This window comes from Ornithorhynchus anatinus, chromosome 15 (assembly GCF_004115215.2).
Source record: "Ornithorhynchus anatinus isolate Pmale09 chromosome 15, mOrnAna1.pri.v4, whole genome shotgun sequence".
NCBI classification, from domain to species: domain Eukaryota; kingdom Metazoa; phylum Chordata; class Mammalia; order Monotremata; family Ornithorhynchidae; genus Ornithorhynchus; species Ornithorhynchus anatinus.
In genome coordinates this window covers 4,817,700-4,831,581 of record NC_041742.1, presented here as the reverse complement: position 1 = coordinate 4,831,581, position 13,882 = coordinate 4,817,700, and the positions used below count along the sequence as shown (strand labels likewise).

Here is a 13,882-nt window from a genome sequence, read left to right as displayed (position 1 = left end):
CACTTACCTTAGTCTTCTCGATTATCGTATCAGCCTCTTTGCTGACTGCCCAGCCTCCTGTCTCTCCCCACTCCAGACCATACTCCTTTCTGCTGCCCAGATCATTTTCCTTCAAAAAAGTTCAGATCATGTCTCCCCCTCCTTAAGAAACTCCAGTGATTACCCATCCACCTCCACATCAAACAAAAACTCCTCATCACTGGCTTTAAAAGCACTTAATCACCTTGCCCCTTCCTACCTCACCTAGCTATTCTCCTACAACAACCCAGCCCACACACTTTATTCCTCTAATGCTAACCTTCTCACTTCACCTCAGCCTCCTCTATCTTGCTGTCTACCTCTCACCCACATCCTACCTCTGTCCTGGAAGGCTCTCCCTCCTCCTATCAGACAGATAATTGCTCTCCCCCACTTCAAAGCCTTATTTGAAGGCACATCTCCTCCAAGAAGTCTTCCCTGACTAAGCCCTCCTCTCCTCTTCTTCCAAGCTCTTCTGCGTTGCCCTAACTTGCTCCTTTCATTCATCCTCCCTCCCATCCCCACGGCACTTATGAATATATCTGTATATATCTGTTATTTATTTATTTATATTAATGTCTGTCTCCCCCTCTAGACTGTGAGCTTGTTATAGGCAGGGAATGAGTGTGTTGTTATTATATTATGCTCTCCCAGGTGCTTAGTACAGTGCTTTGCACCCAGTAAGAGCTCAATAAAAATGATTGAATGAATGAATGAATGAATGAATATTGCTGGACTTTCTTGCTCTCTTACTGACGGCTCACAAGGAGATGAGCATGACAACAAGTTTCAGGTTATTGACCTTAAGCCTCTCTGCCCACTCAAAAATCTGTGCTGAGAATTCCTTAATCGGCCTAGAGCAACAGTCTGTGCTCTTCTAAAGCAAATAATAATGTTCAGGTCTCCAAGTCATTTTGTGCCAGACAGGGAAGGTTTCTGTTTCTCAATGCTAACTCAGACCAACAACTTTCAATGAGCTTTGTAATTATTATTTTTTGGAGGGTGGAATTCTCTAAGCTTTAAGCACAATAAGAATTGCCCAATCTCTGGAAACATTCTTTCATTGCTCTCCAGACCTTCTGGTAACATAGACCAGATTTCTGATGCCCTACTAACTAACGACCTTTCCCTCTGAACTCAAGACAGAGGCGAGAGAGTGAGAGAGACAGAGAGAGAAAGATGCAGCAATGCTTTAAAATTCCTTCCCCATGCCTCGCGGCAAAAATTTGGTAACATTTCTCCTTGATAAGCATTCTGTGCTCAGACATCTGGCTTCACAGTGAGTGTCTTTCAATATGCTGGCTTCAAAGAAAGGAGTTAGCACTAGCGGCATGGGGGTAACAGACAGTTCTGGAGTCATTTGGAAAAGTGCTTTGTAACACTTCTCACAAGGAATTAAAGCGTGAGTCCCGACTAAGCTCCACTGACAGGACTATCCTCACTCTTCCTCTAGGGTTTCTTTTTCAAAATGTCTTTTCTTAAGCACTCACTATGTGCCAGGCACTGTACTAAGCGGTGGGGTAGATGCAAGCTAGTCAGGGTGGGTACAGTCCCTGTCCCACATAGAATTCACAGTCCCAAACCCCATGTTCCAGATGAGGTAACTGAGTCACAGAAAATTTAAGTCATAATAATTGCAGTATTTGTTTAGCGCTTACCATGTGCCAGGCACTGTACTAAGTGTTGTGGGGGATACAAGCAATCAGGTTGGACACAGTCCCTGTCCCACATGGGGCTCACAGTCTCAATCCCCATTTTACAGATGGGGTAACTGAGGCACAGAGAAGTGAAATGACTTGCCCAAAGTCACACAGCAGAGAAGTGGCAGAGCTGGGATTAGAATCCAGGATCTTCTGATTCCCAGACCCGTGCTCTATCCACTATGCCATGCTGCACTTCTAACTTGAAGTGAACTGCACTTAGAACCCAGGTCCTTCTGACTCCCATGTCTGTGCTCTATCCACTAGGCCACATTGTTTCTTAATTAACAATTCAAATAATCCATAAGGGGCCGGGAAGAATCTTAATTGGGCTCTACACCAAATTGCAGATGTATCATTTTGAGGTGGGGTCGCACCTGGATCTACTAGTCCTGGCTCTGTCACATCTGCTCTGTGACCTTGGGAAAGTAGTCACTTAACTTCTCTCTGCCTCAGTTACTTCATCTGTAAAATGGGGTTAAGAGTGTGAGCTCCAGGTGGGACAGGGACTGTGTCCAACCTGACGAATGTGTATCGATCCCGGAACTTAGAGCAGTGCTTGGCGCATGGTAAGCACTTAACACGTACCATAATTATTAGTATCTTTATTACAGGAGTAATAGTAGCAATATAATTTATTTCTTAAGTGCTTACCGTGTGGCGAGCACTGAACTAAGCACCAGGAAAGAATACACAGATGGAAACCCAGAATGCCACGCCTGGACAGAAACATCTCACCTGATTAAAGCAAGTCCAAGGGTGAAATGCTTGCCTAGACCCCGTGGCCAAAGACCACACTCTCTAGCCGGTCTCTCTAGTGGCTGTTTCTTTAGACAGGGGATGGAGGATGGAAAAAAGGACGCTGGGCCCGTCACTAAATAGGATCCTACCCTAACTGGGGAACCAAGGTAGCACAGGGTCTTTCCCAAGCCCGAAGCGATGCTGCCACCGCACCCAACCAGACACTCCCTTGAAGCCTGCTCCAGCCTGGGCCAGTGTTCCCACCGGGAATGAGGTAGAAATGTCAGAGTCATAACCAAGGGCTCTGCACACACTATGTGTTCAATAAATATGTTTGAACTGATGGATGGGGAGGCCTGGGGAATAGTAATAGTATCACGAAGGACCCACTGGGTATAATACACTGACCTCTCTAGCTCCAGATTAACATTATCTTCAAGCAGGAGGGTGTGCTGCCACAGTGTTAGTACTCCAGGATGTTGAAGTAGTTCTGCAAGCTTCAACACCTCTGTTTAAGACATTTCCTTGAGGGAAGGGATAATGCTACCGATCCTTATTGTATTGTCCTCTCCCAAGTACTTAGTACAGTGCTCTGTACACAGTAAGTGCTGGGTAAATACCAATGATAAATCAGCGATTCATAAAAATATCGGTAGGTTTTCTGGAAGACTTCCTTCAGCTTATAAATTCCATTGAATAGACAGCACAGAAGAGCATAAAACCTGGTCTTGGGTTCAGACAAACCCTATACTTTCCCTCCTCTCTCCCGGTCTCTTTTCTTTCTTGACATTCTTTCTCAAATACGTCTCCTCTTGCAACGTATCTTCCCTATACTTGTGTCCTTCTGTCTTCTGTCAGTCTTCCAGATACTCGAGAAGTAGCATGGCTTAGTGAAAAGACAGCGGGCTTGGGAGTCAGATGACCTGGGTTCTAATTCCGACACCATTACTTGCCTATTGTATGACCTTGGGCAAAACACAACTTTTCTGGGCCTCACTTTCCTCATCTGAAAATGGGGTTTCAATACCTGCTTTCCCTCCTACTTGGAGCCCCAGTGGGACAGGGTCTGGGCCCGACCTGATTGTCTTTTACCTATCCTGATGTTTAGAACAGTGCTTGACACATAGTAAGCACTTAAATACCACAATAATTATTATTATTATTGTCACTCCTTTCTGCTTACTGATTTCTACTCCTGTTTCTGACTCTGATTCCCCTCCTTTCCCTTCTCATTCTCCTTCACTGCTACCATGTGGTGGCCTCTCTCCCTTTCTTTATTCCTGTAGTCCACTGTCCCTGTGAGAGCCCCTTTTCCTACTGGTCCTTTATATCCTTGCAGTCTTTTCCCCTCTATCCCTAGACTCTCTCTTCCTGATCTTTCCTTTTTAGCTGCTCTGAGCTCTTTCTGATTCCCTGAGCTCCATGCATGCGGTAGGGTCCTGGGGAGGTGCTGTGGCCTTACATCACCCAGTCGTACCCCATGCCATTTTCCCAGTATTCTCCTCTCCCTGGAATTCTCGGGACCACCCAACAAACCAGTTGGGAACGTATGAACCCCCGGCTCTGAGCCCTCGTGCCTGATCTGGGCTTCACAGTCCACTAGAGCTGTGTTTGGGGGAAAGGGAATTCAAGTAATTGTCTTCCCCATCGAGTCCTAGGGGTCCTGATGGTAAAAAAAAAAAAGATTAATAAGACCAAGACTTCAGGGGCTTCCTGTTCTCCCCGTCTTGTGTGGAATGAGGCCAGGACTGTGGATTCGAGGGAGGGACTGGCCTCATCACTTGCTCCCCCTGTTCAATTCTTGGAGCCCTGAGAATAACAATAATAATAACAATTATGGTATTTGTTAAGTGTTTACTATATGTCAGGCACTGTACCAAGCACTGGGGTGAATACAAGCAAACAGTTGGACATAGTCTCTGTCCCACATGGGGCTCACAGTCTCAGTCCCCATTTTATCGAGGAGGTAACTGAGGTACAGAGAAGTTAAGAGCCAAGGCCACATGACAGACAAGTAGCGGAGTCGGGATTAGAAACCATGACCTCCTGACTCCCAGGGCTGTGCTCTATCCACTATGCCATGCTGTTTGTGACCCTTTTTCTTGGGGTCTAGCCCAACCCAAGGTCTAGCTTTCCTCTGATGGGATCAGCAGCCCTTTCTTTCGCTTAGGTAAGGACCACTACTTGTGTTTGGAGAAAGTCTGAGTAGCTCTTCTGCCTGAATCAATCTATGGTATTTAGGAAGCAATTTCTGTGTGCAGAAGACTTTACTAAGTGCTTGGGAGAGTGCAATACAATAGAGTTGGTAGTCATGTTGCCTGCCCACAATGAGCTTACAGTTTAGAGGATGTGTTGACAGCCATTGCAATGTGGTCTTCTCTGGTGGGAGATGGCAGGAACATGTTTGTATGTTCTCCCTCTCTGCTTGCTGTGTGGAAGAGACACCTGGAGTAACATTATCCATATCAGATATCCATATAGATGTGAATTATCTATACCTATATCCATCCCACATGCTTTGTCTTGATAACCTGCCCTCTGAAACAGTTATTAGGCTTAACATAATTGATCTTTGATTCATAGTTAACAAAATCCATTTGGGAAAATTGGAAGAAAGATTTTTTTTTCCATGGAGGAGCCTATTTTTTTAAATCCCCCCACACAATTTCAAGACATTTCAGGACTTGGTAATTGATTTTTCCTTCATATCTATTATTTACTATTATAAAAATTCAGCTTTCAAGGTTTGACTTTACTCAACTGACAGGACTTGGGGTATTTTTATAAACTGAGATTTTAATAAAAATTAAAACATATAAATACGTACCATGAAAGTCAGTCCCTGACAGATATTATCCTATCCAATGGAATTATGAGCATTTGTAATGTAACTTTTCACTCAGAAGCCTTTATCTGATAAGAATTACAATTAAGAGGTAAAAAGAAGCATCTAATCATCCTCAAACACTCACACTTAAAGATGAGAACACCTTTGAGGAAAATAAATAACCCAAAGTTCCATCTGAAAAAGAAGGGTTGTGTTTGAAGGCATAGTTACCAGTCACCTGGGTAAAAACTACAATGCAGATTAATAATTTTGTCACACAGAAAATCCAACCCAATTAGCAAGATGCTTCTACAATACCAACATCTCCAAGCACCTACTGGAGAAAAACAGGGTGGGAAAAGCCCCCTGAAAACTTGGGTTTTTTTTTTTATTAAGGGAGGAAAAAAGTTCAAAAACTGTTATAACAAAGAGAAGTTACTAAGCCTTTTTGTGGGAAACTAGAAAAGGTTTTTGTTCTCCTTTCAAACAGTTTTTATAAAAGGTTACCAGATGCCAATTCTCACAGATTAAAACCTGTGCAATGTCAAATTTTACATTCATTTCCTTTGCTCGGAGGGGGAACAAGAAACTACTTGGAGAATTGGCTCCCACCTGGACAGTCCAACTCCCCAAACACTTCTGCTGCTCTGAATAATGAGACAAGTCACTGGAAAGGCCTGCCAGGATCTGAGGGGAAGGTGCACAGTACGAGCGCATTTCTGCTGGACCCGGGGACAGTTTTACAACTCCAGAAGCGGCATCTTCTATGCAAATACACTGAGAAACCCTGCCAGCCAAGGACAGATTACGCTGGATGCTGATCTCTTATATTTGTAAACAGATAGGCTTTGTTGCTGAGAAACATCTGTGAATACTCTGACCATTCTCACCATCTCAAGAGATGGAGCTAAATGTTTTCAAATATTTGATCTAAGTGTATGGCTTAGGCTTGCCAAAAAAAAAAATATGAATTTTTATAGAGGTGAGTGATTGGGTCAGTCAGAGTGAGTCTCCAGCTATATGAAAGCTCATGTCCAGTCACTGGAATTACTGACCACGGTGTAAATAAGAAGCAGTGTGGATAGAGCCTGGGCCTAGGAGTCTAATCCCAGCTCCACCACATGTCTGCGTGTGACCTTGGGCAAGTCACTTCACTTCTTGTGCCTCAGTTACCTCAACGATAAAATGGGGATGAAGACTGTGAGCCCTATGTGAGACAGGGATTGTGTCCAACCTGATTAGCTCATAACTACCCCAGCATCTAGTTCAGTGCTGGACGCATAGTAAGTGCTAAAAAATACTATAAAAAACTCCCAAATATCCTTGCTCATTCTGCCAGCGGCCTGATTTCAGTCCTCCTAATGACACTGAAACAGTTTGTAGCACTGGTAACTGAAAACTCCAGATTACCTTGATTGCTCTGTCATTATCTTTAATCAGCTGCTTCTTCTCATCATCCAATTTTTGAACAACATCCTGGAGTCGCCTTTCTGAAGCAAGCTGCTGTCGGCTGCTCTCCTCTCTCAGGGAGGCAAGGCTTGTCTGAAGTTCAGTTATGATCTAAAATGAAAACAGCATGTCGTAACTCCTAATGCCTCAGGGAGGGGTGAATTTACATGAATTTGAGCTTGACAGGTGAATAGATTTGGCCACACTGTGGGACCAACTAAATATTTTCAATTAACATATCACCCACTAGAATGCATGAAATTCCACAAATAACAAAACTCTAATAAAAATATGAATGGCATAAAACTGCAGAGTGCAATACATTTGGAAGCCTTTTCCACTATAACATTCCACAATATTTATTCATCAGAACAAAGCACATCTGTGCTCTCCAAAAAATACGAGATGCTTTAGATCTGACATTTTATTGAAAAATGTACTCAGTTATTGGAATGAGCAAAGCCGCTCTTCACGTCAAAACTTCTTGAACTGTAACAACTGTAGAAAATGGCAATAAACATATCATAAGATTCTTTAAACTCTGATGGGCATTCATTCTTAAAAGAAATTCTAGTCTGAGAAATTTTTAATTGGATTTTTCATTCCCTAATTATATAATGTCCTTAATTTTTTTTTTTTAGGTGGAACCACTTCAGAGAAACTTTTGTCTGGACAAACAGTATTCCTAGAATCATAGAACTGGAAGGGTGCTTAAGAAGTCATTTAGTCCATTCCCCTGTCTGGAGGATGTGAATAGCCATACCATGCAGGGCCATTCATTGTCTGTTTTTTTCCTCCAACGTCTTCCATTCAAATGTAAGCTTCTGGTGGGTAGGGATTGTGTCTCATACCTCAGTAGCACTCTTCCAAGCACTTAGTACAGGGTTTTGCGTACAGTAAGTGCCAAATAAACATTACTAATTAATTTCCAGGATTGGCCACTTCTCATGGGAGCCTAGTCCAGTGCTGGATCTTCTTTGTGATCAAGTGAAAGCTTTCCTAATTTAATTTCAAAAAATTTCCACTTGTCATTTTCTCCTGAAAAGGAAATCTCCATATAGTTGAAAATTCTTATGAATCCATCAATAAATCACATTCATTCACGCCACCTGATCCTTTATTTCAGAGTAAACAACCTTCAGAGCCTTTTACTTTTACTCTAATGATCTAGTTTCCACTCCTTAAGACCTTTTTGCTGTTCTTCTTTGCATTCTATCAAGTTTGAAGTGAGATAATCCAGTCGATTCTCAACTCTGATATAAAGGTCTGTCATATGCATTTTAGGGTGGGAGGTTTACTTTCTAGCACCTCTCATTAGTACATTAATCAATTAATGGCATTTATTGAGCTTGCAGAGCACTGTACTAAGCCCTTGGGAAATTATTATAATAGGGTAGGCAAACACAATCCCTTCTTGCAAGGACTTTACAATCTACAATATCCCTGTTACATGCTGAATTTTTATACAATGACATTCCATTATTAATACTAAGAAATATGACCACCAAGAACTTTCTCTGGCTGGAAAATTGCTCCATCCTTAATTTGGGTTTTTGCTGTTTTGGTTTCTACCTTGCACTTGTTACCACTGATTTTTTCCCTGTTTTTGCAGAACCGTTATTTCCAATGAACCAAAGTCATTCTGAAGTTAGCTCCTGCTTCCCAAAGGATAGTCACACCAACCAATTTTCTATGCCATTTGACATTTCATCCTCCAGGAAACTGATAAACCTACTGACTGAAATAGGCCACCGGAGGTGGGGTGGGGTAAGGGAGGCATCTGTGCAATAGCACTCAATACAGCCCTCAGGTGTATTGATTTCATTCATTCAATCATATTTATTGAATGCTTGCTGTGTGCAGAGCACTGTACTAAGTGCATGGGAGACATACACATTCCCTGTCCACAATGAGCATCCTTGAGCCAGTGGTGTGTCCGCTATACTTTCCTAACCTATCATTGTGGGCTCCCACCCACATTGACAAAGGACTTAACAGAAATGAGATACATTTACATCGATTACTTGATCCTTGTGTGCATGGCTGGTCACTCTATCATAGAAAAACAATGAATTGGACAGGCGCATTTTACTCTTCACCAAGCTGGTTGGTGAAGGGGGATGAGCATGGCTTAGTGGCTAGAGCACGGGTCTGGGAGTCAGAAGGATCTGGGTTCTAATCCTGGCTCTGCCACATGCCTGCTGTGTGACCTTCAGCCAGTCACTTCACTTCTCTGTGCCTGAGTTAACTCACCTGTAAAATGGGGATTGAGAATGTTAGCCCTTTGTGAGACAAGGGACTGTGTCCAACCAGATTAACTTCTATCGACCTCAGTGATTAGAACAGATCTTGGCACACAATAAGCAATTAACAAGAACCATAATAATAATAATCACACACACACACACACATGAGTATTTCTATCACATGAAACTGACATTCCAGTTTCTTTCATCATAGTGTGCATCTGTTGGGTTTAATCTGCTTTGCCTCACTCTGTGTCCAAATGGCCACAGCCTGGGGTGGGGTACGAGAATTCTGAGGAGCCTGAGGGTTTGGGGAAGGAAGGTGGCCTGGGAGTCTCTGAGAAGAGGAGCTGCCTGAGAACCACTGGGGAGAAAAATGGCGTGAGGCGCCTGGAGGGGGAAGGGAGGCTGAAGGGATGGTCCTCAGGGAGAAGGGAGGCCTGAGGTGGTGGTGGCAGGGCACAGGAAGAGAGGCAGCTTGCAAACTTTCAGAGCCTTAGGGTGAGGGATGATGGCCTTGGGGGGTGGGGGGAAGTTGGTTGGGGAAGGAAGGCTGTGGGGAGGAGAGAATGAAAGAAGACAAGTCTGCCAGCAATAAGGGAAACAGACAGAATCCCAGGAAGGATGAGATCATTTGTCTGACCCAGTTAAGGGGAATTTCATATGTTCTTATGAAAGGTGAAATGAGGAGAAGTACAGAAGAGGAAGGGGGGGGCGGTGAGACCAGAACTGTGAGGAACGGAAGACACAAGAAGTAAATAGAGAGCAGGTAAACAGACAGAGGAAGACAGACCCACACAGAATAGGATGGCACATTCTTAAATGAAAAGTTGTCAGCCAATCATGCAAACAAAAAATAGCCATACATTGACTTATTAGACCCATTAGACTGTAAGCCCGTCAAAGGGCAGGGACTGTCTCTGTTACCGATTTGTACATTCCAAGCGCTTAGTACAGTGCTCTGCACATAGTAAGCGCTCAATAAATACTATTGAATGAATGAATTGAAAGGACCTGGTCAATAACTTAGGCCTAAATATATACACTTTTTTAACGGCTGTGGGACGACAAATCTTCAAGGAGGTTATGGATGGAAGTGCTTTCACCCACTTTTCAAATTTTGCCACAATCGTCTTTTAATTTGATAATACTCCAGTGATTTCTCACAGCATTCAATTGATTCGGAGATGGGAAATCCCTTTTAGCTTCATTTTACTGATGTAAAGGCTAGGTCATCTGCCCACATCATGCAAATCCAGGAATACTCATCATATCCCCTGATTCTTAATCTAGTGATTCACTAGATCGTGATATTTTATAAACTCACAGGGACCAAACCACTAATTGCCTCTACATGATCATTGTCTGTGATGAGTGAATTGCAAACAAAGGAAAATAACCCCAGCAAAAATTGATGAAGTATCCAACTGAGCTATCATATGTCTTGTTTTGGGATTTTACTGAATTACCTGAGTGCTAAGGAAATCATTTCACTTGAAATACCTTAACGCCGTTCTGAGTAAGTTCTGAGTAAGACAGAGTTTCTTTTCATGTGGAAAATCAAAACTGTACATTCCTTTTGGAATAATGAGCCCCCCGAGGGCAATGAGATTATCTTTGAAAAGTTTACAAAACTCATGAAAGTATTAGGCAAGGCACAGAGTGGGAAGGAGAAAGCTGCTACCACACTGGAAGGGAAACACCAATTCTTATATATATTCTAAGTGGAACCGGCTTGCCCAAGAAATGTGTCATGTGCTCTCGTAATTAAAAAAAAGGAATCCATATACAGATGTGGGGAAAAATATACTCGTCTGATTCAAAGCGACTGGAAAAAAGAGAGGGGAACATAAGAAATCCTACCCATTGTGGGCAGGGATTGTCTCTCTTTATTTCTGTATTGTACTTTGCAAGCACTTAGTAGAGTGCTCTGCACATAGTAAGTGCTCAATAAACATGACTGAATGAATAGTGATAGTATTTATTAAGTGTCCTCTGTGAATACAGCACTGTACTAAATTCTGAGAGACAATACATAGGTAGGAACTAGACACGGTCCCTGTCCTTCAGGGGGCAGTGGGTCACCCAGCTTAGTCTTCTATCTCTGAGAGAAGCAGCAGGATGGGTCCTTAACATCCATCTTAATCCACCAAACAATTAAAGGCATTTATTGAGCACTTACTGTGTGCAGAGAACTATACTAAACAGCTGAGAGTTGGTAGATGTGATCCTTGCCCACAAGGCATATCTTCATATTTAGAATATTCCATCTAGAATCCTTAACCTTGCCCTCTATATTCCTAACATCCCCCTGCCTCCCACTGGCCTCTTGTCTATGGATCTACCTAAACTCTCTGAAATCTGTGGGCATTTTAGACCTAAACCAGTGTAAGGAGTGGATCCAGAGAGCTATCATCTGCTCAGGGAAGAACTGTTTCCTTGTTTTGTTTAGGGCCCACTTCCTCCAATCAATCAATGATATTTCTTCATCCCTTTCTTTGTGCAGAACACTGCATTGGGAGAGTACCATATAATATAGTTGGCAGACATGCTCCCTGCTCACAAGAGCAAGCTCACAGTCTAAAGGAGGAGAGAGACATTGAAATAAATTATTGATGTGTACATAAGTTCTGTGGGGCTGAGGGTGGGGTGACTATCCAGTGCTTAAAGCATGTAGATCCAACTGCACAGGCAATACAGAAATGGGAGGGAGGAGTAGGGAAGATGAAGGCTTAGTCAGGGAAGGCCTGTTGGAGGAGATGTGATTTTAGTAAATGTTTTGAAGGTGGGGAGAGTGATCATCTGTCCTATACGACTGGGGAGGGACCTCCAGGCCAGAGGGAGGATGCGGGCAAGGGGTTGGTGGCGAGATAGAGGAGACGGAAATACAGGAAATAAGATGGCATTAGAATAACAAAGTGTACAAACTAGGTTGTAACAGGAAATCAGCAAGGTAAGGTAGGAAGGAGTGAATTGAATGAGGAGCTTTTTCAAGCATCAATGGGTGCCCCTCTAAAACCGGTGCAGATTTTGTTGAACAATTCCCCATTCACCCTCTCGGCTCCCTTCATGCCCCTCTCAGACCTTATCTTTTCAGATTGGAAAGCACTAATCTTTTCATTCTAATCTCAGACACAAACTTTTCCATCCCTGAATTAGTTGCCCTTTATACTTTCTTCAACTCAAATAACAACCCTTGTAAATTTATATAGCGCTCTGATTTTTTCAAAGCCTTTTCACAATACTTACCTCATCTGTGTCTTCTCAACATCCCTGTGAGGCAAGTATTATTATCCCCATTTTATAGATGAAGAAATCGAGGCTCAGAGAGGCTAACTGACTTAATAATAATAATAATAATGTTGGTATTTGTTAAGCGCTTACTATGTGCCGAGCACTGTTCTAAGCGCTGGGGTAGACACAGGGGAATCAGGTTGTCCCACGTGGGGCTCACAGTCTTAATCCCCATTTTACAGATGAGGTAACTGAGGCACCGAGAAGTTAAGTGACTTGCCCAAAGTCACACAGCTGACAAGTGGTAGAGCCGGGGTTCGAACCCATGACCTCTGACTCCAAAGCCCGTGCTCTTTCCAGTGAGCCACGCTGACTTGCCTAAGGTTACCCAGCAGGGCCGGTGCCAGAACTGATATGGAACTCTCAAGTCTGCTCTTCCCATTGTACCACTTAGCTTCCCTAAGTTCTTTCTAAAATGTGAACTGTTAGCGATTTCCAGGCAGGGTTGGATGTGCCAGGGTTTTATATCACGGCAAAACTCTGAATTTTGCATTTCTCTGTTCCTTTCCTGAAGATGCTGAGTTTAGTCCACTGATCACAGAACTACCAAGTCACCTATTAAGACGGGGAGGTAAAGACCTTAGATTCAATTCCATACCCTACTCCTGAGACAAGAAAAAGCAGAAGAAGATGATGGATGATGATGTGGAGCTCCTTCTGAACTTTAAAGCAATAGGAGCCTGAGTTCTTTAGAGCCTTCAAAAAGGTATTGAGGAAAAAATATTCTGCTCACACTAGGTCAGGCAAAAAAATGGCTTTGGGCAATAATTAAAAAGAAATTTTTAACTTTGTTTATGCTTCAGAGAAATCAATGTGTGGAGGCTAAAATGGAATACCTGGAGAGGTCACAAAATGTTAAGGGTAATTCATCAAGCAGCACAACTTCCATGTAAATCTAGATCGTCTACAAACTTTGTTCATATGTTAAAGATCTAATTCAAACCCTCAAAAGTCATGAAATTCATAGTAAAGGTTAAATTCCAAACTCAATTCACCCCCCACGGTATTCAGTATTGCAGCACAGTGTGAGGTGCTGAGAAGTCTTTCCCTGCAGTACTTATCATAGAAGAGATAAGAAGAGGTCCGTTGGCTTGGATCCTACCATGAGCAAACTCAACTCTGTGTGTCATTTAAGACACTCTCCCGAAGCTGCAGTTATTTTCTCTAGGCCTCCCAAAATGCATCCTTATTGAATTGTACTCTGCCAAGCCCTTTGTAGAGTTCCCTGCCCACAGCGAGCACTTCATAAATACCAATCACTGACTGACTGATCCGACTGCTGGACTGCACTGTAGGAACAAGCCCATAAAGTCAAACGGACACGACCACTGATAGGGAAAGAAAATTCACTAGCATTTTTGACCTTATAATTGGGACTGACATTTATTCTCCCAATTGTCACAGCATTACTGTGGGGCAGGCAACCCAAGTTCATTATACCCATTTACTTCAGTGTCAGCTATGGGAAGCTGAGTTGAGGAGAGTCACTTTTCCAGAGACACCGTAAACTCAGAGATGGGGAATTTGCGATAAGTGCGAGGGGATGGGGTTTCGGTAGAGGAATAGATGCCTCGAACATCAGACTGAGTTCCCTTCAGCATTTCCGG

At 43.0% G+C, this 13,882-nt stretch overlaps 1 protein-coding gene across 9 annotated transcripts in view; it reads right to left on the bottom strand.

The window, feature by feature from the left end:
• CEP112 (centrosomal protein 112) overlaps positions 1-13,882 on the bottom strand; it is a 286,688-nt gene that overhangs the window by 62,179 nt on the left and 210,627 nt on the right. For all 9 annotated transcript variants that reach the window (XM_029080112.1, XM_029080120.1, XM_029080119.1 and 6 more), the window contains one exon: positions 6,697-6,846. In XM_029080112.1, coding sequence (XP_028935945.1) covers positions 6,697-6,846 — 150 coding nt within the window. The remainder of the gene's footprint in view (positions 1-6,696; positions 6,847-13,882) is intronic.